This window comes from Amblyomma maculatum, chromosome 6 (assembly GCF_055883805.1).
Source record: "Amblyomma maculatum isolate TAMU_Amacu chromosome 6, ASM5588380v1, whole genome shotgun sequence".
In the NCBI taxonomy this organism is placed as follows: domain Eukaryota; kingdom Metazoa; phylum Arthropoda; class Arachnida; order Ixodida; family Ixodidae; genus Amblyomma; species Amblyomma maculatum.
Genome location: NC_139349.1, coordinates 19,743,988 through 19,771,346, shown reverse-complemented (window position 1 = coordinate 19,771,346; position 27,359 = coordinate 19,743,988). Strand labels below are relative to the sequence as shown.

The 27,359-nt window shown below is 43.4% G+C and overlaps 1 protein-coding gene across 1 annotated transcript in view; it reads left to right on the top strand.

The window, feature by feature from the left end:
• The first annotated feature begins 1,206 nt into the window (after positions 1-1,206).
• LOC146185195 (limbic system-associated membrane protein-like) overlaps positions 1,207-27,359 on the top strand; it is a 42,075-nt gene continuing 15,922 nt past the window's right edge. The window contains exons 1-3 of the mRNA XM_084607768.1: positions 1,207-1,222; positions 1,330-1,695; positions 21,135-21,245. Of these exons, the coding sequence (XP_084463894.1) occupies positions 1,207-1,222; positions 1,330-1,695; positions 21,135-21,245 (493 nt within the window). The remainder of the gene's footprint in view (positions 1,223-1,329; positions 1,696-21,134; positions 21,246-27,359) is intronic.

Below are 27,359 nucleotides of genomic sequence, written 5' to 3'. Positions count from 1 at the left end.
TGAGTTCCGATCTCTTGACTACTTGCACAACCCTCATTGCATAGGAAGGGAGATGTACGCTCCCACCTATGGTTCCAAAAAGTAGTACACGCGAGTGAAGTAGTACAGTTGCCCTCAGTGGTCAGGGAGCTCGAATGATGACTCTAGGGTGGCGGGTCCAAACCCGGCCGCAGCGGCCGATTTTCAACGGAGGAGAAAACTATGCCGGCCATCTACTGTGCGATGTCGCGCGCATCAAAGAACCCCAGCTGATTAAAATCTCCGAAACCTTACCTTGTAGTGTAAACTATATCCTAAGTCACGTTTGGATGTTAAAGGCTACAAATCAATCAAACCTAGGTCATCTGTCGCTTAGGCGATCAACTTGAGTTGAGGACTTCTCTGGAATCACTGCTCGTGTATCATGAATGTTTCAACATCAAACATCTTGTTCTTCAGAAAACTCGACAAAGATACAGCATAACAACTTTACTGCGAAAACATTATTGTAAAATTTATTCATCTATTCATCAACTGATTGAAGATTAAATACAACATAAACAAATTTATTTATCAGGAAGTCAACGGGAAGACCAAGTAGGATGAAAAACTAGTCAATGAACAATACATCACCGGTCGCTAATTTGATGCTCAACTGATGGATGCAAAATAATTATGAGTCAATTTATTTCATCATTCATTCTGCCCCTGCGAAGGTTAACATCCATACAAATCAGGGAAAGTCTAGGTTGGAAACTGCTCTCCGCACGCAGGAAAATCTTCCGGTTAAAGCTTTTGAACAACATTAACAATAGTAAGTAACACAGGAATTGATAGGAACCCATATTTAAAACAACCTCAGTATTAGTCTAAGAGACAAGGCAATTCCAAAAACTCAGGCCATATCAAAGTCGCACAAATGCGCTAAGTTTTCATTCTTTCCGTGCTCAATTTCAGATTGGAATTTACTCCCGGATGAGGTCGTATCAGGGCCCAATTTTTCACTAGCCATCGAGAGCATTATACGAATTGGTGTTACATTACAGGCAGTGTACATTATAGTGAAACTGAGTCAAAAATGTTTGTTGAGTGTGCCTTTTACTCTTGGCATTGAATGTGCTTTCATTCTTTTTGTTAAAACGTTTTTGTTTTCTTTTTAGAACTGATTGTATTCTTTCACTTCAGCTTTTCTGTTTGCTTTATGTTTACAACTAACCACCAACGATAATGCCCAATGGGAACTGTAGGTATTTGTAATGAATTAATAAATAAATAATAAAAACGTTACTCTATCTTGCGTACGCACACACTCAAGCAGCTAATGTGTTCTGTTTTCTTTGACGATTGCAGCAGCTGATCCGCGGGGCACGACGGTGCTAGCGACCGATGGGGGCCGCGCGGTGATCCCGTGTCTGGCTAAGCTTCGAGTCGACAGCCGCAATGACTCGGCCGTGCTGGTGCGCTGGTTCCGAACGGGCGACAACAGCTCCGAGCCCTTCTATAGCCTGGACGCCCGGTCGCGGAGGGGTGGCCTCTCCAAGGGACACCACACGCGCGGAGAAGCGTGGAAAGGGCGTTCTTTCTTCTCTGTGCTACAGGAGCCGCCTAGCCTTAAAGTGAACCGCGTCGACTACGCCGACAGAGGAACCTACGTTTGCGACCTTCTCTACGCCAGCGGAAGACGCTACAGCGCAGCTGTAGCCTTGGCCGTGTTCGGTAAGCCCTCAGTGCTTTCTTGTATCACTGCCTTCTCTACGGGCCTGGATATCTGGCCGCCGATTTTCTGCTTAAGGTGATGACCCGCGTTCGCGACGTGGTGTAATCTCAATGCCAAGCAAACACTAAAAAAAAAAAAAAAAAAAAAAAAAAAAAAAAAAAAAAAAAAAAAACAGAACCACCCAACCAGCGCTGCTTGGTAAGAACACGACTCGTAGAAATAAATCCAAAGTCCCGTTGTTGGGAGTGCAGTAGATAGGAGAGAATGAATAAAACGGGCAAAAAGCAAGAGCTACAGATTTATAGGTGAGCGCGGCAAGGAAACTTACGCAAGCGCCAATAGCTTAAGTACGGAGACGATCCAGTGATTGCCACTGCCAGGGAGGTTGGTGTATATCTGGCGCTCCCAAGAGACGCATTCGGAACTGCGCTGTTGCGTGTCTCTGTTCTGAGTGAGTGAACACCGCTTAGTAGCGAAGGCCGCTTGCGCGTTAGCTTGCTGTGTTATCAAGCCATTCTGCTTTGCTCGTCTCAACGCAGTGCCTACTGAAACGCACCTGGCTTCATCAGAAATATTTTCCTCGATTAAGAAAAAGGCAAAGGCACTTAATTCGTTGTGGCAAGAAGGAAGATCTGTCCCCGGAATATATATATATATATATATATATATATATATATATATATATATATGTGTGTGTGTGTGTGTGTGTGTGTTTTCTTGGATTTATACTCTATTAGTTATTACTAAGCGAAACTGTAATTCTGTGTTGCACTAAGACTGCACCTTCGCCGTATGCAAGCGTTATTTCTCTGAAAGGTTTCCCTTCTTCAAGATACCGAAGGTAGTTTGAGGGGTTTTTCGTGCCAGCATCACAAACCTTTGAAACCTACGTTGATTTCCAGTCCTACCAGTATGCCGAATAATAAGTGCATATTGTGATAGTTGTAGTAGGACGTTACTAGACATAATAAACTTCAGCTTTAATTTCGGCCGCCTATCTTTGTCACGCCGTTAAATACAAAACAATATTGAGAAACTGCAAGAAAGCTGTTGTTACCAACAAAACATCTGAATCATGCATATAAAGTGTTCTCGCTTGTCAAGCACCACGCGTTATTTCGGTTAAGCAGCCTGCCAGGGTAATCAGCACTCCAAAAAAACATCGCACTCCCGTGCGTCTTCATTGGTAGTCACGGAATCGCGTAATAACCGACGAAATACCATTTTTAGCCAAAGTAACCAGGCTACGCGGTTTATTCCGCAGTCGTGTAACCTAACCTAACACTGTGGCACCGCTCCCGCTATATACCTCTGCATTAGGACAATAGCCGTCCTCACCTTCGAAAATACTTTAATGTTTAAAGAAACTATAGAAGCGTCACTTTAGGGGTGAGAAGTGAATTAATGTACCCTAGTTATTTTTTCCGTAGGCTGTACGTTCTTTCTTTCAATGCCATAGCGTGAGCGTCCACATTCAGAAAAAAAAAAAAAAAACTGCGTCGCTCTGTGCCACAAAATTCCTTAATCGGCAGAGAGGAGCCATGTAGCTTCATGACGTCACTCACCACGCTAATCAATTACAACTTCTGCAGGTCAGATGAGCTTCGTCATAAATCTCTCGAGAAACCAGGGAGCTGTACAGTCGAGCGGGAGGATGGTCTGACAGTTCACAGTTTGCAGGTGGCATCGCAGGTTTCTGGATGATTCTGACACCACATACAGGGTTACAATTTCAGCCAAACAGCGTAAAAAAAAAAGAGAGAGAGAGAAAAGATTGGACACACGGAAATAAACCGCTGTCCTTTGAATCACGACAATCTGTTTCTGTTCTGCGAGGGAACGCTTGTTTAGTGGGATAGAATAGAGGTACTGTGCAATTGCCTGATACCATAAAGAGACAGCAGCCGCACTTACAGCAAGGCATGGTTAAAGCAAATACTTCGTTTAGCACTAAAAGCAAGCACTACTAGGTAACCCTGCTACAGTAGCATTGTTACTTACTGCTCCTAATTATAATGCTTTGGTAATACGGGAAAATAATTAGCAACTAAATATGAACATCACTTAGAAATAACGATAATACTCGTTTGCCAGTTTTATCGCTTCAGATCTAAGGGAAACTTGAGCGGCTCTTCAGTTGTTGTTTTTTTTTTTTTATCTGAGTGAGACTTCAGGTTTGTTGTTTCTCATGACGAAAATATGCCACTCTTTCATTGAAACGTCATGTTTTCGGTGCACGCCGCATCATTCGCACTTTTAGCCGATTTGTTTTCGTTTCAGCTCATTCGGTAAACAGGGTTTTGCTGCCGCGCATGTTCGAAACAAAACTGCTTTTCTCGGCATGAACTACACGACTCCGTAATCGCACGCCAAATATCGGAAGTTGAAAAATAGTAAAGAGGAGAAACTGCGAGTCAGTAAAACAGAGCACAACGGAAGCCCGGTTTCCGAAACAACGAGCCGCCACAGGGAGTAGGTCTGTGAACAGGCCACCCTCTATTTATCTTACGTTCGAGCGACTTCACTGATCTGCGGCCTCTGACCCAGGTCGCATTCGCGAGATGGATTCGAGGCATTTCCCCACATTTCTTCCTTTGTTTGACTGAATCTTTGCGACGCAGCTTTCTTGATTGGGTGCATACTTGGAAGATCTGGAACATGATTGCATTTAGTTGCACTTTGGCTTGCGCAAAAGTAGCACAACAGTGCCAGAAAGCAATTCTTCATAACGGCTGAGTAGTCTACCCCTCTACTGTATTCGACTGCTTCTCAGCCTGCCTATGCTTGTATGTTTGCGCACATGTGGGTCCCAGAGGTTGAACGCTCGGGAGAACTCTGCGCAGCCGAGTGAGTGGTTTCCTATGTCTCGTAGCGAGCGAGCTGCATAATATGTTCATCTTTCATGATTTCCGTCCCGAGAAAGCAAGAACAGTCACACAAACTCTAAAATTTTAGCTGTGAGCTTCGCATCGGCCTGATTCAAAGCTGTACTGATGAAGATTCGACTTTTTGCTTTTCCTCCTTGATGACTTCCTTGCAGTGAATGTTTTCTGAATTAAATGTACACATCGAGGCGAATGATAGCGGAACTCAAAGTTCTGTCGGAGGGAATGAGTTGCACCACAAACTGTCTTATGATGTTTTGAAGTGAAATTGAAACACATGACTGAGAATCGTCGCAAAAAGACTGAGCATTTTCATTGCAGCAGTCGTACTCATCCCTTATCTCCTTCAACTCTCGTCTAGCTCCAGAAACAGTTTGACATATATTTTACTGTATTGTATGTTGACGGTTTGAGAATCCGGGGCGGTTAACAGACCCTATCTGGGCCAAAACAATTTCATCTTCCATTATATTTATTTGTTCAATATTTCGTAATTTTGGTTGGAAATAACGCTTCTGCGACTTTAGGAATTTGTAGCTTGTAGCAAAAAGCGTGACGAAGTTTTGTGGGGAAGCTTTTTTATTCACGATGGCACAGCCATGAAATCACACAGCCTATAAAATCTATACAGCAATGTAATCAATACATCCCTGTCACAACAATCAATATGACGCTTTTAACTCGTTTGTGTTGCGTTTCGTGTATAGCAGCCACAGTTTCTTATGAGCCTAAAGACCTTACATAGTTAACTGTACTCCGCTTTTAGGTTTATATTTTGAAAAAGTGACTAACCAAAAACAACATACTACGCAGCATTAATAATGCGCTTTTTCGAAGAATAAGACAAAGAAATTCCTGAGATGCCTTCCTTAGCATGTAAAAAAATCAAGTCTTGCAAATAAACGCAGGAAATCCATATTTTAGCGCATAACAATATTCTTTCTTACAATCCCTCTTATCACTGAGGCAAACTGTTACCGAGTGTTTACCATTGTTTCCATAATTAAGCTTGCTCGCGATTGATTATTTGATAATAGTGAATGATATGAATAGTTAAATATGGAAGTTTTGTTTGCGTTCCCTTCGACTGTTGTAAAGTTGGAAGTTTCCGTTCAGATTTTAATCGCCCAAATTAAGTGCTGAGCACGCAAGCAAGTCTGCACTCATTCTAGAAAACAAATAATTTCATTCTGGTATAGACTTAGGCCTCGCGCAGTTTGCAATAAACTATTTACTCTTAGATCATTATAATTTCGTTAAAAGAATTGTTTTCATGCCCCTCAAGTTATTCCTTTATGCTGGTTATCAAAAATAACTAAAACCTAAGCGCCACGGAAAAAAGTAAAGCTTTGATTTTGACGGCTTTCGCGATCAAATTTAATCTGGGAATGGAGGGTACGTTACCAGTGTACAATACACCAAGTAATTTTGGACTGCAAAAACAGCTGCAAAATATAGAACACGCATGAACCAGTTTACTAATGCAGGGCAAAAGCTGGGCATTTTGATTCTGGTTCAATTTGATAGAAGGATAGAGCAACCAAATTGGTACAGACGTTTAAGACTGCTTAAGATGTGGTGATGCAAAATCATGGACATGACCACTGAGGTCACAGGATCTTCTTCATATCGCACTCTACAGCACCAGAAGGGCCACCATTTCCGTGCTTTGCAAGCACTCACATGCTGGAATCCACTCTCATAGCTAGTTCATTTGCGCGTAACACTCGGGTCGTGTACTGAGAGATACTTCGAACCGGACTTCATCGGTTGCTATCTTGTTACCGATGGAATCGAGACTTACTCTAAAAAGCGCTGTTTTTTTTTTTTCTTGCTATTTAAAACATCGCATATGTCAATTTGGTGTTGGATGGATGGATGGAACATAGGAGCGTCCCCTTTGAAACAGGGTGGTAGCAGTAGCTATCATGCTCATTTTTCTCCCTATATCTTAATTATTTATTTAGAATGGTTAACTAAACCATCATTCTATTTATTAAGTTTTTGTTCCTACATTACTAACATTATGTCACTTCTCTGCTTTTAAGCCACCAATCTTCCAGTCGTTTTTTGCTAGTTTCCACCGCCAGTTTATTCACCCGGCCACTGTTATCTCTAAACCCCAGTGATTGCGCCTGCATCAACTTCCGGATGGCTACCATGACATTCGAGTATAATATGGTCAATTGTTTCACTGGAGTTACCACATATGGCACCTGCGTCACTCCATTGTTAAATTTCTTTTTGTAGCTGCGTGTTCTAAGGCACCCTGATCTAGCTTGAAAAAGTAGGGCACTGCCTCTTGAGTTATCAAAGAAATCTTCTTTCCTGATCTGCAATTTTCTACTTTCGGTACAATTCCACACTGTTTCATTTCCATCGAATTTATCCAATTTTTACCTTCTGTGTTTTTCACTTGTTGCTTAATGCTCTTTATTTCTCCGTCCTTGTGACTAGCATACTTACTAGTTAGTTTCCTAGTTCTTTTCCTCCATTGTGAGTCGACGCTTTTTAGGTACAGGTATATAATACTTCAGCCGCCCATCCGTTACTGTCCAATTTTCTCAAGCGTTCCTCATATAATAATTTACTCTGAGCTTCCCGTACTTCGAAAGAAGCCCAGCCCATATCTCCCTGTACCGCCTCATTTGTAGTTTTGCCGTGGGTACCTAGTACTAATCGTCCAACGGATCTCTGATTTATTTCTAATGTCGACTGTACCTCTGAGTTTAGGCACAAAACCGCATTTCCGAAAGTAAGTCCGGGCACCATAATTCCTTTCCAAATACCCCTCAAAACCTCATACCTGTTGTATCCCCACAATTTCCTATGCTTCGTTATCCCGGCATTTCTCCACCCTTTGGCCTTAAGTGATTGCTCATGCTTTCCAATGTATGCCAATCCTTCGTTTACCCATACCCGAGATATTTATATTCTGCTACTCTAGGTATTTCATGGCCTTTATTTTAAGACCCTGATCAGTTCAGCCGTTGAAAATCATCAGACCCGACTTAACTGCGCTGAAACTGAAGCCTAGAGCGTCGCCTTCGTCTCCGCAATACTTAACTAGAGTTTGCAATTCTTCCAGACTCTCAGCTAGCAGCACAATATCGTCTGCATACATAAAACCGGGGAGGATCTGCTCTACCGCCTTTCCACCTAATCTATATGACAGGTTAAAACCTAGGTTACTGTCTTGTATCCTCCGTTCCAAGTTTATCATATAAAGCATGAGCAGCACCGCAGCCTTGTCTTAATCCTTTGCATACTTCGACATCTTCCGTACTCCTTATCCCCTCCCACGTAATTTCTACTTTGTTATCCCGGTATATTTCTTGTAGGAACTCTATTATCTCAAAACCGATACCTTTTTCTTTTAATATGTTCCAAAGGAGTTCCCTGCTTACGTTGTCGTACACCCCGTTTATGTCCAGGAAGGCCAAATACAAAGCTCTATTTTCCACTCTAGATATTTCGATGCATTGGGTAAGCACGAACAGGCTATCATCTAAGCGCCTACCATTTCCAAAGCCGTTCTGAAGTTCTCCGAGTATCTTGTTATTTTCTACCCATGCTTGTACCTTTAATTTCACCGCCTGCATGGCTAACCTGTACATAACAGATGTTATGATAATCGGCCTGTAGGATTTTATGTGCATCCTGTCTTCTTTTCCTTTATAAGTCAAATTCATTTTACTCTGCCGCCAGCTGTCCGGAATTCGCTTATTCGTTATGACTGTTTCCAGAGCTTTTAACAACGTTTCCTTACTTTTTGGACCGAGTTCATTAATCAGCTTGATCGGAATTCCATCTATTCCTGTAGACGTGTTTTCAGGAATATTTTTCGTGCCTTTTTCCAGTTTAGATGGGTCAGTTCTAAGCTGCTTTGTATTCTGCTACCTTGTGTTGCTTTCTGATTTGCGGAGATTACCCTATCGTCTTTCTTAAATGACTCGGCTATAACTGATGTAATGTAGTTCACTGCGTTGTCTCCCTTTAAACAATTTCTCTCAATTTGAATGCGATCCTGCTTTCTTTGATTCTTCTTCCCTAGCCAGCTTATATGGTTCCAGAATTTTCTTGCTCCGCCTCTAGAGGCATCGTGTATGTCAGCCATCCAGCGATCGGTGGACTGCCTTACTTTACTTTGGACGAGGGCCTGCACCTCAAGTTTCGTTGGTCGTTATGATTCCCATTTTTGGTCGTTTTCCTCCTGAGATACCTGTGCTTTCTTTGCCATTCGGTGTTCCCTTGAAGCTGCAGCCCGTCGTTGTTCAATAGCTTCCCTGATTTCATTATTCCACCAGCTCCGTGGCTTCCTCTTTCCATTCCAGCGGTTTGCTACTTTAACCTCCTTAATTTTCCTCCTTATGAGTAGTTCTACCTGCTAAACAACCCCAGGTGGTCGAAATTTCCAGAGTCCTCCACTACGGCGTCTCTCATAGCCTGAGTCGCTTTGGGACGTTAAACCCAACAAACCAACCAAACCAACCTAGTTCTACCTGCTCATAATCCCAGTCTTCCATGGGGCTTTTCTCCATTGCTTCCTCTATGTCTGCTGCTATTTGCGCTATTTGATCGTCGTTTAATTTTGCGTTTACGGTTTGTCTAAGTTCCATTTCTCTTTTCATCAAGGGCCCCATCTGCAAACTAATACGTTTATGATCACTTCCCAGACTACACTCCCCTTCTTCGTCTCTTTCCATTTTTCTGACCTTGCTATAAATTTCCTGCGACATTAGACAATAGTCAATGGTCGTCTGCCTGTTGCGGAATATCCCACGTGATTTGGCCTTCACATTTTGTTTTTCTATTTACTATAACTAGATCGTGTGGCTCACAGAAATCTAGCATTAGCTTCCCGTTACAATCCGTGTATCCATCCAGATCGTCGATGTGGCCGTTCATGCCCCCCAGTAGAATAATATTGGCCCCGTTTCTAAACTGGTTTATATCGTCACTGAGACATTCAACAAGATCCTTGTTTTCTTGCCTGCATTGATGTCCTGTTCCTAAATAAACTACCCCTAGCTATGTCCTTATGCCTGCAATTCTTCCTGAAACCCAGATATGTTCTTTGCAAGATGATTTAATTCTTTGCCAATTTGTTCCCTGATGTATCAACATACCTACCCCTCCACCCTTTTTTTCCGTTCTCGTTCTGTTGCACCCTTCCCAGACGTAGCCTTCTATAAACGGCGGATCTTCTAGATCCCTGAGATGAGTCTCGCAAAGAGCGTACACACCTATTTTGGCATCCTTCAACTGCTATTCTATATCTAGCCATTTCGGTCTTTTTCTACCTCCTTGCATGTTTATGTAGCTGATCCTAGTGTTAAATTTCTTTTTTGTACTTTTCTTTCTCGCCCTACTCTTTGCCATTTTTTGGGTCCCAGCCTCCGTTATTACACTTTCTTCTGCTTCACTTCTAACTACCTCTGTGCACGGAGTCCTCGCGGATTCCCTAAAAAAGCTGCAGCTCTGCCTGCCAGGCGCCATCCGATCTCTGCTCCCACCCTTCTGTTAAAATGAATGCCATCTCGCTGAAAAGCCCTACCAAAACCTGCTTTATGCACCTCCGTGTTTACCTCAATCACTTCGAAACGCTTCTCCAGGCTTAACTTTATTATGTCCTTATTAACTGTCACCACGTCCTTTTCCAGCTTTCCGTTCAATCCTAGCACCTCTGTTGCTGTGCATACAACTATCTGCGTTTGCTGTGCTATATCCATGATCTCGTCAACTCCCTTAGCTAAACTTTCCACCACTCCTGCAGCGTCACCATTTAGGACATCGTTTAGCCCCGCGGCTACTATTACCATACTGCGCTTTGCGGAATTCTTCAACAGCCTATTTTTACCATCTTTCAGCACTGCCCTCATTGCGTTCCCTGGGAAGGCTCCAACACTCTCTTATCACCCTTTACACGTTCCAAGATATCTCTCTCGCACCTGTTCATGTTAGAACCTCCAACGATAAGGACCTGGGCCTTCTCTCTCCCTCTCCCAACTGTTGGCTCCTGCTTTCCGTTATCTGTGTCCTTATCTCTGGGATTTTCATTCTTCCTTACTTTTTCCTTTTTTTCCGGCTTCTTAGTAGCTGATTATAAAAAACTCTGACGGTTCGGATCCGCCTGACCTACTTTGCTTATGCCTTCCATGCCAGTGCTTGCCCCAGCCACGTGGCCCGCACTGGAATGTTTGTCTTCGTTGGTTCCAAGGATAAAGTCGGCCCCTTTTTTTCAATTTGAGGAAGCTGCCCAGGCAGTTTCTGATTTTCCGCCCTTAACAAACGTACTTCATTTTCTAAATCATCCACACGAGACACTAAACTGCCCCTTTCTTCATCAAATCTATCTAGACGCGCACTCAGTACGCAACACCGACACAAAAAGTCGCTGCCTTCCGCTTCACTTACAGGGTCAAAACGCGTTTCCTTGAGATTAATCTGCGCCTCACACTGAGTACACTTTACCTTCTTTTGATTGCACATCTTAAGCATGCATCGACTGAACTATATCTATTACGAATTCTCAGAATATACAAATTGCCAAAAGAAGACACAAGAAACGACTAGCAAACACGCGTTAAAAACCAATTCTGCGAATGCCAATAGCCTAGAAAAAAAAGTATTTATCTAAACAAGATAGTTAAAGAATGAACGCCAAGAAAACCTAGCTGCCGGCACGAAAAACCAGGCCGCTAGGACAAAGAGCTAAAATCTATTCATTAGGCTGCACCTAACCTAACTAGCTGAAACGAAATAAAGTTAATACAAGAAAGAACTCATCTATTTGACGCTTCGGAAGCTCCCGCTGTCGCCAGTCCGTCCGTTTCCGGTAGCCACGTGCAATCGGAGGAGCGATAGAACACGCGTCCGCACCACACGGCTGTCAACTGTCAACTTTCAACTGTTCTGGAGGTTGCGCCGCCTCAGTCGAAAAAAGCGCAACGGCTTGCACACAACGTGAGGAAGAGGAGAAGCATGGGCGGCAGTCAGCCGGTCACAGAAGATTCGAGTCAATCGACTTGTCCGGATTTCGCGCATTTTGCTCGGGTTACACCTGAGACGCTTTGAAACACCGTCTAGCCATACGGCTAGGCCACATCTATCCCTTTCCAGATGCACGCACTGTCTCCGTACTACTGTTGGCGTCAGCTGGTTGTTGGTACCGCGAAAATGGCAACATAGCCGATGGGACTAGAAAGCTCGCGCTTTAAACGTGCGAGACGTCTTTGTTGGCTTCAGCTGTCTCGGGAGTTCTTTTTTGTTTCTTGCGCTGTGCTTCGATCAAAATGCTCAGGTTCATAGGCCAATAAGAAAGAATTACAACGAACAAAACAAGCTCAATTTAGGATAATTTAGAATGTCATGAAAACTACCACAGTGAAAAAAAAATATTACAAGTGCAAAAGAGTATAGACCAAGGATCAATATGCGAGAAACGATAGCAGGCATCATTATATACTTCGTACGACGCTTTTACTGTTCACATATTTGTGTGTCTCAAATAATGAAAGCGAAAATTACGATGCTTCACAGGAAACCTGGCATCTTCGTCGTCAGTATCGTGAGCGAGACGCATGCATCCGTTCTGTGAGTCGGTAAATCCCACTGTTCACAGTAGTACGCTTTATGCAGCGTCATCTTTCAGTCAATTGGAGAAGTGTTATGAACTCAAAATGTAGCGAAATTCCCGCTTCTTCGGGTTGAGCAGCGGCAGCTAGCAGTGGTGACTAGAGCAAATATTATCAAAATGAACTAATGAGCAATTAAACGCGCTACATTCCGATTGATTGCGTGGCGCAATATATTAGCTCAACATTTTCGAATGCGAAAAATGACAGTTCAAACCCATTTTTCTCTCTCTTCCTTCCTTTCGTTCTTTCTTTGTGTCTTTCTTTTTCTTACTCAGCACGATATTCTCTTCAGCTTGCATCAAAATTTTGTACGATGCTTTGCTTTTAAAGGCATACGATGCGATAGCGTTAAGGCGTCTCTCGGTATTCCTATTCTGCCGTTAACCATATTGCCTGAGATGTCTGTGCTCCGAGAAGGCTGAAGAGAATATTGCGCCCTAGGCTGACCAGTGCTAACTGGAACAGGGTGGATCCCTGGGCCTTCAGTTACCTGCCCGCAGGTTACGCCGATGCGCTCAAGTCGAGAGCGGGCATCTAAGAGTTGCTCTCAAACACCAGACACCAGAAGAGAGAGAGAGAGAAGAGCACTAATTTGAGCCTTCAAAAGGGAACGCTCATTTCTAGTGGAGGCATGCGCTGTTGCGGAGGGGCCCTTATTTCTTGAATGAAAGTAAGCTGGCCACACCATTGTCTCTGAGCCAGTTTTGTTGCCACCTCTCCGAGCCATGCATACTTGTATTCCCACTGCTCCAATTTAGCTATATACATAGACGAAAGGGCTCTTATTGAACGTCCAGAAGATGTGTTTGTGGTTCGCGTATTCTCCACAGATTTTGCATTATGTCTGCGTGAATTTGAGCTAGTACGGCTATTTCGGCGAATGTGTGCATTAAAAGCTTCCAGAGCGACAGTAGCTGCTTTTTCCTACGGTTAGGGTTGGTCGAGATACCTCAGTGTGGTCATTACGGGGGGAGTTTACAGCAAGTAGGACGTAAAGAGCTTAACGATCGGACGATAAAGTGAGAATTCAAGCACTTTTTTATTTTTGGCTTTAGGAAAAATATTGAATTACAAAAAAAAAGCCGTATACATAAAAGTTTAGTACCTCGTTTAAGTTCCCTTACTCGGTAGTGCGGCTAGAAATATAGAACGTCAAAAATATGCCTCTAAAAAACTCACTATTTTGGCTTCCGCTCACGACACACATAGAAAATGGTATTGCTGAGCGTGCTGTCGCCAAAGTTACGTTAGCTCCATCTCAGTCATCAAGCGTACGCATGCATCAAAATGCAAGTAAGGTTATTTAAAAATGTGAACCGCGTCAAATCCACCCGAACGAGCTCTCAGATGCATATTTACGACGTTCGATATTGCAAGCCATATTGCCAAGTAAGAAAATTGTAGTATCATAAGGCTCCGCCGACGCGACATTGTTTAATGTTCTCGTTTGTCGGCGTCCCTTGCGATTCCTCGTCCCCGTACATACGGTTGGCGATTCGCTTAATCAGTAATATTTTAAATATTTTATTTGTGTTTTTATTATCCGGCATATACTACCTAGCATACAGTCGTGTTTTACCAAATTCTGTTAACGACAGCCAGAAAAGATGTAAATCTACGTTTGAACCAAGTAGTGTGACCTGTGTTACCGATGAGTGGCATGTCTAACTCTGGATTCAAAGCTTAAAGGAGCTGACAGTCTACCAGTCAAAAGCAAACGTTAGTGATTGTTTTTTTTTTGTTTGTTTTTTGTTTCCAGAAGGCTTGAGTTAGATCGCGCTGTTCAACTCATTGGCGAAACCCGATTTGGCAGCGCTTCCCAGCTCAGTAATTTTTCGTGGTCTCCTGATATTGTTCAAGCCGGTGAGAAGTGAGTGTCAATCAATGCCGACGCCAGATATTCTCAAGAAAGGGGAAATAAAGAATAATACTTTAGGAATTTAATACGGAGCTCCCTATTGATATTCAGTACAGTTCAGTCGTTCAGTCGTGTCCGACTCTTCGTGACCCTATGGACCATGTCACGCCACGCTTTCCGGTCTCTCACTATCTTCCTAACATCACATAACTTCATCTGCAGTGCCTCGAGGATGCCATCTAACCATCGCGTTCGCTGCCTACCCCTTCTCCGGCGACCCTCAACCTTTCGCAACATCAAATCTTTCTCCAGCGACTCCTCTCTTCTCATCAGATGACCAAAGTAGCTGAGCTTTAACTTTAGAGTTTGACCCTCCAATGAGCAGTCAGGGTTTATGGTCGACAATATCGATTGATTTGATCTTCTGGCAGTCCAAGGAACTCTCAAGAGTCTTCGCCAGCACCACAATTCAAACGCGTCAATTCTTCGGCGGTCAGCCTTTTTCACAGTCCAACTCTCGCATCCATACATCACAACTGGAAAGACCATAGCACGAGTTATACGGATCTTGGTTGGCAGACTAATGTCTCTGCTCTTTACTAGGCGGTCAAGGCTAACCATTGCTCTCTTTCCCAGAAGCAGGCGTCTCCTAGTTTCATGGCTGCAGTCTCCCTCCGAGGTAATCTTGGAGCCCAAGAAGAGAAAATCTGTCACAGCTTCCACTTCTTGTCCATTGATGCTCCAGGACTTGATAGGGCAAGACGCCATGATCTTTGTCTTTTTAATGTTCAGTTTAAGCCCAAATTTCTCACTCTCTTCTTGTACGCGCATCAGAAGTCTCTTGAGTTCCACTTCACTTTCTGCCATTAATGTGGTATCATCCGCATATCTAAGGTTGTTGATAAGTTTTCCAGCAATCTTCACTCCAGCTGAAGACTCGTCCAGACCGGCCTTCCTCATGATGCACTCTGCATATAGGTTAAATAGGCAGGGCGATAGTATGCAGCCTTGCCTCACTCCTTTCTCAATCGGAAACCAAACAGTAAGACCATGCCCAGTTCTGACTGTGGCCTCTTGTCCTTCATACAGGTTCCTGAGGAGACGACCTTCAATATTGCAATTTAGTTCTTCCCATTACAATAAAAAGTACAAGACAAGCGATTTTTAAATTTTAGACATATAACCATCTAATCATTATTCTCTATAAGTACACAATATATTTATTGCTGTAAAGTACCCTTGCAAATACTGCACCAAGGCAGCCCTCATAGCTTCAAAAAGAACAATCAGTAAGCAGTGAAGATCACACCAGGTATAAATATCGCAATAAGGCACTAGTAACGATATACAAATGTAGCCGACAATGAAAACACACTCAGTGTAGATAATATAAAACGAAGTAAGAATAACCCGACAAAAATAAAAACGCTTATTGTTTCTCTAAAGCTTTGTCAGAGGTGACAAATTATCGCTTCATATAAAAGTGCAAGTAATTTTGAAATCTTTTGCAGCTTATTCTGCCTCATACCCATTACACATCATGTGTGGCCCTGTAAAGCATAAACGTTTAACAAGGCTAAAGAGCACTTGCGCTGCACATACTTTGTTATCACCAATGCAGTGCGCCGTTATTGTCATCAAGAGCCACCGGCGACAAAAATATGTCGTCAGTGGTAGAAGCTAAGTCAAAATGTTGAGCAGTTGCAAAATTGCGGACATTATTGTGTTATTTGAAATTAGGAGCTTTATTTTATGAACGATATCTTATTAAAGATTCTGAAAAACACTGTTATACAAGCGAAATTATCATTACCATGCTCACTGTCCTCGACTGTTTAAGACATAATTAACTGCGAAGGATGAAGCGCATTTAATTGAGCATTGAATTCGGCTGAATACCAATTTGAAGCTTACTTAATGTTTGTCTTACATTGTTTCAATGACAGCAACGAGATCTATTTGTGAATCAAACGTAAGCGAAAAAATTTGTGGGGACACTTACGCTCCACCTTCAAGGGTATGACGCGATAGAGATAATGGTTCCGGTTTGCCAAGACTCCTTACGAATCCTTGCTTACGCACATAGGCATTGATACTCATCCAATTAGCGATCCCCTAATTCTTTCATCAAATGTCTCACATGTACTCTTTATCCTATAGTCGTATGCGAAATTTCACCCGATATGACCTTCCGCCTAACCAAGTCGTGCGAACGTGGCTGCGTGACCTAGGGTAGCTTTTGAGAGTGCAAGGGCACCGGAAGGCTGGTCGTGATCTCACCCTCCCTTCTGAAAGAAAGGGCAATGTTGGCAGCTCATGAAAAATCAGCCACGGCTTGAGATCCGATGACGTCAAGCAGCCGTACGTCCAATCATTGGCCAGCCATGCGAGCCTCCATCTACCACCTGGCAGAGCAGTTCCCGTAGTTTTTCCCCATCGAGAAAGATGCCAAAAACGCTGAAGCCGGCTTTTCTGGGACTGAGACATAAGCTGTAACGCTAACGCTTCACAATATTCCCACTATGCCGAACCACCAAGCTTTACGTGGCTGCACGAAAAAATACCGGCTTGGCGATAGCTTTCTAAAAGCTGCGCCTTGGTGTGGTCCAAAACAGCGAATAAGAAAATAAAACGAACGTGTAAAGGAAGTACTTGCCTGAGGAGGAAGATGAGGAAAAACTTCAAAAAAAAATGTAAACACTCCCAGGAGGACCTCTTTGTCCAGGAGCCTTCTGGCTGTTCTTTCTAACTTAGCCTGCTCGGCCAGCTGCAACTGATCTGCAGGTTGCGTGGCTACAAGGGCAGCCTCCCAGGAGGAAGGGATGGGGAGTTTGACGGGAGGAACGCGGATGGGATGGGGGCATTCCCATAAGTAATGGTAGAGGGTGGGTGGGGTGGCGTTGCATGTGGTGCAGTATGGTGGGAAATCCGTGGGGGGAAAGATGGGGGCAAATTGAGGAGATGGGAATGAATGTGTTTGGAGTTGTCGGCAATACGTGCTGTCGATGTGAGAAAGCGTGTGATGTGGTGGCGGGTACGTGCCACGGCAACAGCGATAGTAGTGAACAAATGTAGTGTAGTCAAGAGGTTCGATCGGGGTGTGTAATGAATGTTTGGGGAGGCCATCCACCGGCGTCGTGAAGCTTAGTTCTCGGGCAAACGCATGAGCGTGCTCATTTCGGAGGATTTCCTCGACCCAGGTACTCATGTGATGGTGATGGGATCAGGAGGGGTAGGTAAAGTAGATAATATTTTAGTAGATGAGTGTGGGAAGGTTCATTGCATTAGATATCTGTATACTGTTGGGAGTCTGTACATATCGTGGCGTGCTGAGTATGCAACTGACTGATGTGTGCAAGCATTCGGCCTTGGCAATGCTAGTGCATTGGATGGAGGCGGCATTGAACGTTGAGCGGTGAATGTCGATGAACACAGCAGTGCAGATGTGAGGAATGTCCGGATTGTGTGCAGCATCCGTGTAGATGATGTCGTGGCGTGTTGAGTACTGTTTGGAAAAATATGAGGCACGGGCTGCGCGACGGCCTTTGTGGTGTTCGGGATTCATATTTCGTGGAAGGGGTTTGAGCTCGAGGAGGCTCCGCAGATGCGGAGGGATGGCTATATGAATATGAGGTGAGGGATCAGGGGTATTATAGCCCATTGAGCGCAAGATATGAGTGCCTGTAGACGTTGTGCGGAGTCGACGTTGTTGGCTGGAGAGGTGCGCCTCTATGATCTCTTCAACATTGTTATGTATGCCTAATTGAAAGAGCCGAATCGTTCTGGTATGACGAGGTAAATGGAGGGCAGCTTAACGGCTGAGTGGTGCCGGACGTTAAGTTTACTGAGTTGGGTTTTGGTGATGTTGTGGTAGCGGAGGTGGTAGGCTAATCGACTAACGATAAGGGCGTCTACGAGTCTTAAAGTGTCTTTTTACTTGAGGCCATGATTGCGGCTTGAAATGCGAAGAATGAGATGTGTGATCTGGTTGATTTGGCGCTGGAGGAGGTGTATGGCGTGAGTGGCGCTAGTGTTCTGTTTAATGTGAGACCCAGCAGTCGGAGCCATGGTACTTCAAGAATTGGAGCGTTGTCAAGGGAGCCATGGTGATGGTTGGGGCACGTGAGGAAGGCTTGATGACTAGGAGCTCCGATTTCTGCGGTGCACATGCAAGATCTATACCCTCTGAATATGTGTGCCTTGCCTGACACAAGCACATGCGCATCAGCATAGATTGCACATCTTCGTGATTCTACTAAATATGAAACATTGGAAGAGTCCGCAAAATGAGCTGAATTCAAGCATGCGACGACAAATGCGCTCGTGCTTTGCAGCGCCAAACAACCTAACGTCAAAGCCTCTGGTCGGGTATTGCTCACTTCAAACAGCTGAAAGGGTAGTAGGTGGGAGACTAATAATATCAGCAGAGAACGCAACACACACCGACGCAAGATATAAATAACTTAGCTCTGGTTGCTCAGTGGTATAGTGCGCTTGATAGCTTAACCTAGTGACGTGGGATCAAATGCTGACCACGGTGGCCGCTTTTTGATGGAGGCGAAGATCAAAGCTGCACTGTGCGACGCCAGCGGACATTAAGAAATTGTTCCCCGGGTGACCCTCATAGCCAATGTCACATTAGGACATTAAACCGAATAAAACAAAGTAAACCAAGATAAAAATTAGTGCTCCTAAAATAAGAACCCGACATGTATTGGGCAAAATTAGCGAAGTCTTTTTCCCCCGCTTTCGCCGATATGTGGTGTGTAAGCTGCCAGTAGATGTCAGGATTTCAGCGAATAGTTTTTGGGTTTTTACAGGTGGCGTGGCGCATCGGAGCAACAAATTTCTGTCCCGCACCAAAGCGAGAATATACGCCTTTCTTTGCCTGTTATAAAAACATCCAAAATCTGGCTTCAGCTCTAAAGCATAAGGGAAATGACTTCGAAAAATGTAGATATATATACAACCCAATATTCACTACTACGACGAGTGAAGAAAACCTGAACGTCCTGAGACGATTTGGGCTATTTATGACTGGTTTTATTACCAGTGAACAGCATCACAAGAAAGGAGCACGGTGATATTAAATGACACAAGCACTAAACTTCACTCAGCTTCCTTTAAGAATGTTACAAGACTGTGCCGTAAATACCAGAAGAAAACGTCAGTAGAGCAGAAGGTCTACACATTTGGCGAAAGCACGTAGCACAAACACAATCGAAAAAAAAAAACAAGATATATGTAGGGCTATTGCTCGGTAAGATCCTAAACTTATACAGAAAAAAAACCAGGCCCATCTGTCATTAACAAACCGCTTCAATAAGCGATAAAGGCTGATGCGAAGAATATCGTACAACCTTACAAGTTTCTCTTATCTTTCCAACCATCATTATCTCATTTCTTGTTGCTATTTGTTAGGAATATTTGCGCTTGGCTTACTTTCTGCACCTGTACAGCATCCGGGAGGAGCTGTTCGTGATGCCTCCTATCTTTCTGCTTTGTGTGTCGTACCCTCTTTCCACTCTCCACTTGCATAAATCGTCTATATCCTAATAAGTGCTTTTCATGAATATTTATGTCGTGCTTCATGTCGTGAAAACGAAAAAGTTAGAACGGTTATGTGTCGCAGTGTTTCCGTGGTATCTCCTTGTTTACGACGCACGCTAGAGGAAAATGATGCCGTAGCAAGCAGCCTGACTGTTTGTCTTATTCATGTGTGTGGATGTTGTAGTTGAGGGTTCTGGACGAATTTAGACTGCCGGGAGTTCTTTACGCGCATGTACGTTACATAACACAGGTGCGTCTTACGCGTTTTACCTCCATCGGACGCTGCAGCCAATAACGAGTTGAAAACGAGGTTTTCCGGCTAAGTAGCCAAACGCCGTAACCACTGGGCCATAGAAGCAGGCCCGAAATTTCTTTTACATTATGATAGTTACAAGTATAAACAGGCATGTTAGCACAGTCATAGAAGATATTCGTGTCATACCGAAAATCAGGCTTGCTTTCGAAGAAATGACGCATCCAATATTTAATTTAGTTATATTCCGTACGCGTAAGGCGCTTCTTGAGTTGTATTTTGATCTGCTGCGGAGACGGCCCTATACAAAATCAAAGTCAATCAAATTAATCAAACTTGCATAGAGCGTTCGAGTGATGTGCTAGCTTCCAAACAGGTCGAATCTTAACGCAGTTGCTGGAGCAGCGCACTTGCAGGTATGCGATTCGCCTGGCTTTTTTAGTGCATTAGAGCCCAAGTATTCCTCGTAGAATCACCACTAGCCTTTTAATAGCGCTCTACTTTCTCCGCACAACAACGCTCAAGCTGTGTATAGACAAGTGGCTCCAGCTCTGTACAACATTCCCGACTTTCTTCGAAGTTTATGGTCTTCTCTGTGTAATTGGCAACTTCGTACCACCACCAATTTCATGTCTCACTTTCTGGGCTGATCATAAAGGGACGGATATTATATATAGCGTGAATTTATGCGCCTTTTCCGGGAAAAAATGCGCAGAGAAGCGCCTAATTCTTAACAGCTTCTTTTCGTGGCCTACACATTGTTGCCATATATAGACCAAACTGATACAAAAAAAGAGCAAAATAAACAGCAACGACATCTGTAGGCTCAAAACACTTCAGCACTATACAATCTACAGAATTACAACTTTCAGGAAGTCTTTCAGATTAGTTTAGATTATGGGGCTTTAACATCCCACAGCGACTTAGGCTATGAGAGACACCGGTGTGGAGCGCTCCCGAAATTTTGGCCACCTGGGGTCCTTAACGTACACCGACACCACAGAGTACTATATTGCCTTGCTTCTTGACACCACCGAAAAGCAGCCGCCACAGCCGTGATTAGATACCGTATCCTTGAACATGCCTTCAGAACATATGTTTTCAACGGTGTTTTGAAGCAGTAGAGAAATCAGTAGAGAAATATCTTAATATGACACTCGTAAAAGCGACGATACGATGTATGCTTGATCTTTTTTAACAAGTTATGATCAAATGACTTGCTGATACTGTTCCCGTCTTCTTTTCTTTTCAGTGCCCCCCACAGAATTTGTCATCAAGGACACCAGCAATAAAGTTGTGCGAGACTCTGTCGGCCCCTATACGGAGGGTGACAACCTCTTCCTGGTGTGCGAGATCATTGGGGGTGAGTGATCGAGCAGCGTAATTATTGAATGATTTTGCAGGATATCAGCAATTCATGGTTGCATGTGGTGGCTTATATCTGCTGCAACAAGGGCGTGTTCATCAGAGGCCAGCTGATGCCGCTCTGTCTCAGCCGCCTTTTATCCGCTTACCAATAAGAGATTTTTTCAGCGCCTGTATTTACGGCCTTGACACTACGTTGCGAATAAGCAAATCGTATAAAAGCAAGTTAGCTAGTTTTCTGCGTATATCACACCCATTTCAGGACACTAAATATAATATCTATACAAGGGTTTAGTAGCCAAATAGCTCATTGTTAAAAAAAATGCCAGAGATTGCTCGCATGATGACATGCACAGGAAGCAGGAAAAAGACCTGAGAATGATATGTCATGAACAGAAATACCTCGTTATTATTTGTAAAAATGACATCAAGTTTTTAGAAGCAGTTATGGGATTCCAAATATCACGAGTGCACGACTTTCTCGGTGCTACAGCCTGTTGTCAACGTACAGCAATACTTACCGGTGCAGCAACAAGAGCATCTATTTTGCCGCATTTCTGCGTCAACAATGAGGGGTTGATAACCTTGAAGCTCAGTGGGACTTCAACCGCTGATAACGTACGGAACAACTATAATTGATTATATTGAAGAGTGTTTGACAGACAGAGATATACAGACGCAAGACTAGCATTATGCTTAAAAGTAAGCTTATTAGTTGCCCTACGCCATCCAGATTCAGTGACATCTTAATGAGCATGTATTAGGGATAGCAGAAACTAAATATATTCGGCAAAGACTTTCAGCATTCATATATCTGCAGTGGGACCCGACTGTTTACTCCTGTTAGCGGCGTATACATGGTATTAGGCTCTTAAGAAATATATATGGTTCAATATGTAGTTAGTGCTTTTGTCTTCGTTATTCTATCTATAAGCCCCCACCTTTCTTTTATATCAAAGCTGTGGTTACGATCGCCTAAGAATATTTTATTTTCGTAAAATAACATTTACGCACTACAATGTTAAATCATTGCATCAACAAGCATGACAGCTTCTTCCTAATGCATGCTTTTTACACCGAAAAGGAGAATCGGTTTAAATAGTGCGCATTTCGGGTTTTAATGAGACGCTGAACAAAGCGTTCCAAATACAGGAACATATGACTAAATATAAATGAAAATAACAGATGTAGGTTTCAACGCTTTTAGGCATTATACCTTGTATCATACGAGCATTGAAGAGCCGTTTTCTTTTCGAGGTTAATCAGGCGGAAAGTTATCGACAAAGGGTTGTACCAAGGCGCATTTAGCCATCGAGATAGTCGTGAAATTTCTGCATGTTCTCCCGTTCGTAGCGACATAAGATCGGTCGATATTACTTCTGCGAAAGTGACAATACTGGCGGCAACGTGATGCAAATGGCCAACGTCTGAAGACACTGACACGCTATCTCCAGCTTAGAGCAAGAAGCCCACTTGCGAAAATCGCAAAGACGACGGAAACATATTGCCACCTTCCCCTCGACGTCGCTCTTCCCCTAAGCCTCCGGGAAACTAGGAGGCGTGGCCGATAAAGGCTAGGGCACCGGCGAGTCGCTGACGTCCATACCTCTACCCATGTTTATGTTAAAGCATACATTAGAAGTGTTTATTGATGGTGTGAAAACAATGACCCCTGTGGACACTAGAGCTGCAGTATCTGTAATGAGTTTGAGTTTTAAGAACTGCTTAGGTAGGAAAGTAATGTTTAGTGTTGACCGTGCAGTATTATTCCACGATGTCGATGGTGAACCTTTTGTTCCACTTGGTGTGTGTGCTCCTGATGTTGTTATTGGTCGCCTACCATTTAGAAAAGAATCGGCAGTGCTGCCTCGGTCAACGCATGATGTGATTCTTGGGATTGATTTCCTGCAAGTGTGGCGCAAATTTAGACGTACGGGAGAGTTTGCTTTGAATGCTTCACTACCTTCGGCTCTTGTGGAGGCCTCGACACATGATGCTGGAGCATTTGCGGTGGAGGAAGACACTATTGTACCAGCTCAACCTGTAACATTCCTGCGGGTTTTCTCTATTCGCAATCAGTTCAACTCTCTTTAAGTTGTAGTAGAACCTACGACTCTTACCTGTCCTTCTACTCTTGGTCCTCGCTTTTCGCGCTACCTACAAAATGAACCAGATTCAACTCGCCCAACTTTCAACCTTACTACTAAATATGACCACTTCTGGCACGCAGTAGTATAGGCTGCAACACACATGGCAGCGGTCTTCTAGAACCCGGACCAAGGTGTCATTTGTCTATCTTTAACCGCCTAAAAGCGGCGCGACATTTGCACGAGAAGCTGCACAAAAAAAAAAGGCTCTTTGCTGGTTTAATGCAGCCACACTTCTTGATTAATGCAAACAATTGATATTTTTCAAAATTTTTCAAAATTTTCCAAAATTTCAGGAAAAAGAACAAGTTTCTTTCCTTGCTTTTTTCCAACCTTCAAAATTTCCTGAAATTTTACATCCCTAGATGGGACAGGGACGAAGAAATAGAACGAGGTAGAACGAGCGATAAACATGACTTGAAAATTTAATGTGGCATTGTATCGTCGTGACTCCCCTACTAAGATAAGAACATAGGTGGCACCAAATGCAAATGCACTCGCAAAAGTAAGGAGGGGGATGAGGAAAATAAACGACATCGAGTAAAGAAATGAAGAAATGAAGTTTCGACTGTCACACCAGACCCTTGTTCACAATAAAGGCGAAATGAAGAAATCAGGCATTAATTAAGGCGCATGATCGATCTTAGACACCTAGCGTATACTGCGAGCTTATATCACTGCAGTTTAGAGCATTTGCGGTCCTTTTAATATTGATTCTGTGATGCTTTCTTCTTTCCTTTCGCGATAGCACTTGCCTGTGCCCAGTTTATACTGCGGCTGGCAGATAGAAAATATTCGGAAAGCACGTTTGAAGCCACTCACCGATTCCGCACTTAATTCTGGCACTCTAGGAATCTTCTTCCAGATCTCCCGACTCGCCAATGTAGACAGCTGAGCACTCGGTACAGGGGACTGCGTACGCGAAGCCTGAAAAATTTTATTTTTCGAACCTGTCTTTCACTTGCACGAATTTACTTCTCAGCCTGCGGGCTACATACTCAGCACGCCGAAAGTAACGACGCGATATACGTACCAGATATTCACTGAAACTTCCACATACGAAATCGCCGCCCACTTCAGAGTGCCCAGGGTCCGATGCAGCGCAGGGCAGCCGAGTCAATAAAATGTTTGTACAGAGTCAATAAAATGTCCAGAGTGGCCACAAGCAGACAAATCGTGACATATGTGAAACGAGTCAGCAGCCCTGCCGTCCCGTCTGGTGAAAATTCTTTTCGACATGGTAGCGACGCAACGAAGGAATCAAGGCATCTCTTAGCCGCAGTATCGACTGACGAGAGGTACATGCAACCACAAATGAAAAAAAAAAAAAAAGCTTCGCTGCTCTATTTTTTCGAGTCGTTGATTATTCAAATGAAATTAAATAAGCAGAGCCGCTATGATGGCATCTTTCGCCCAGTATACACAAGTCGTTTAGGATCGATTATGCGCCATATTGATGGCACGAGTTCTTCGCTGCACTTTTGTTGTAAACAACGTTCCCGTGTAGGAGCCGGAAGGTCATTTCATAATTTGTTTGGTTAGCGCCGTTTATAATTCCTCTTAGTCCATCCCAACCAGACGAGTTTCCGTTGAACTACTGACTTCAAACACTCCCGTAACGCTTACAGTGCTTGGGCGAAATACCGCACCGGGCTAAAGGATCAATCAGCGCATGCTGCTCTCGTAGCAGTTTGTTTGTACTGCGACCCGATTGTTCCGCGCAACATTTTGCTGCGTAAGTGTAGTATGCAGTACAAGATATCAGTTTTGCATGGTAAGAATTAGCATTAATATTTTATGGGGCAGGCTGGTGCTTTTCCTCAATGACGACTTTGTACATGCGCGCTAACGTTTCGGGGGCAATGAAAAAAAAAAAATCGTGCGTTGTTCTTTCCACCAACCTTCATTTAGCCGCTGTGATAGCTGAAGTACGTATGTTATGAATGCTCGCCTAGAAGTTTGGAGACTTTATTGACTCCCATGACAGGACAGCTATCTGCACTCATTCCTTTACCCAGCGTTCCACTGAAACCGGCGTATGGCAATCGTTACACTTACGCCTGAAAACTCACCTCAATTATATATTGGCACGACCTCTCGAAAGGACCATGCTGGCAATGTTTGGCAATACCACTCTTCATTATTTTCTAATGGGCCGAATTATATGCCTAAACGTCATTTTTGTGCGTGGCTTATACGTCCAACAATTGTCACCAGTTTCTAAAGCCACATACGTAGCTCTACAAGCTGATGGCACCCCTTCAACGGTACTTCCCGTGTGAAAATAAGTTTATTTAAATATTCGCTGAAAATTGTAAAATTATGTTTTAACCTACTTGCTCTCATCATCAGCATTCACAAACACAATAAAATCATCCACGTAGCAAAAACGTTTTGCAACAGGCTTGTATTTTTCTTACCTTTTTCATGGCTGCGACAGCCTTGTAGAAACGAGTCGAAAAGGTCTAAGTATAAGAGCTATGCAAGAGCCTATGCAAATTTTATTCCTTTGGACGCACAAAATGTCCCTAAAATGAATGTAGGCTGATGAGAGATAAGCCTTAATTAAGACCGCAGAGTTGTTTACCGAGACCTTGCCAGCATTTTGAAATCAACGCTCCCGCTATCCTTCAATACACCCTTTTACTGCGTGTAAAAGCTCTGCATCGACGAAACAGCTCCGCTTGAGGGATCGATACTAATTTTTTCTGCCTTTTTCGAGCTATTAGCAGGTTTGTAATGAAGTGCGAAAACAACATTTTCTTCTACTGCCTGCAAACTTTTATTGCTCATTGCCTGTTTCGATAGCTAATTCTGGGAGGAGTGGAAGCAGTGTTTTTCTACAAATTGCAATTACTTGAGAAAAAAATCTTGGTTTACTTTGGTTTGGTTTATGAGGTGTAATATAACAAAGCGACTTGGGATTTGAAGAAATCCGTAGTTGAGGACCTCGGAAATTTCCACTATCGAGGGTTCTTTAAAGCATACTGATTGCGCAGTACACAGGCACCTTGCTTTTCGCCTCCGCTGAAAAGCTGCAGCCGAGGCCGGGATGCGATCTCGCGATTTCAGGTCGAGTGACCTAATCACTAAATACCCACTATGAGGCCAATAAAAATTTCAATTTCATTCGAACAAAATGGCAATACATGTTGTAATGTAACAACGGTTCAGAAATATTGCGCGACATTGCCCATTGTTGCGTATGGAAGTAACAAATGCAGCTCCCTAAGCGAAGAAGGAGAAGAAGAAGAAGAAGAAGAAGAAGAAGAAGAAGAAGAAGAAGAAGAAGAAGAAGAAGAAGAAGAAGAAGAAGAAGAAGAAGAAGAAGAAGAAGAAGAAGAAGAAGGAGAAGAAGAAGAAGAAGAAGAAGAAGAAGAAGAAGAAGAAGAAGAAGAAGAAGAAGAAGAAGAAGAAGAAGAAGAAGAAGAAGAAGAAGAAGAAGAAGAAGAAGAAGAAGAAGAAGAATGCGAGGAAGAAGAAGAAGAATGCGAGGAAGAAGATGATGATGTTGATGAAGAAGATGATGATAAAGAAGAAGAAGAAGGCGAGGAAGAAGATGATGATGTTGATGAAGAAGATGATGATAAAGAAGAAGAAGAAGGCGACCTCTGTAGTTGATAGAGGCTAACGACAACGGCGAGTAGCTAGGACAGAAGGTTCATTCGAACATTGAAACGGCGGCGTGCCCCGGAGTTCAACGTAGAGACGATGTCGTACCACTAGAAGTCTTCTGCACGCGAATGAGCATGGTCAACGAAGAGATGCAAGGGGTGCTCATACGTGAACTGATTCCCCTATGGCATAAATAAATCTGAAATCTTGGAGTAAAATACTGTGCGCTAAAGCCGTGTCTTTACTTTAAATCTGAACCTAAGTGTAGCCATGTTGATTGCTTTCACGTAACTCCAGGTTTACCCTCAAGCTAAGCCACGGCTAATATCTTTTTCTAGGTGTGAGGGCAC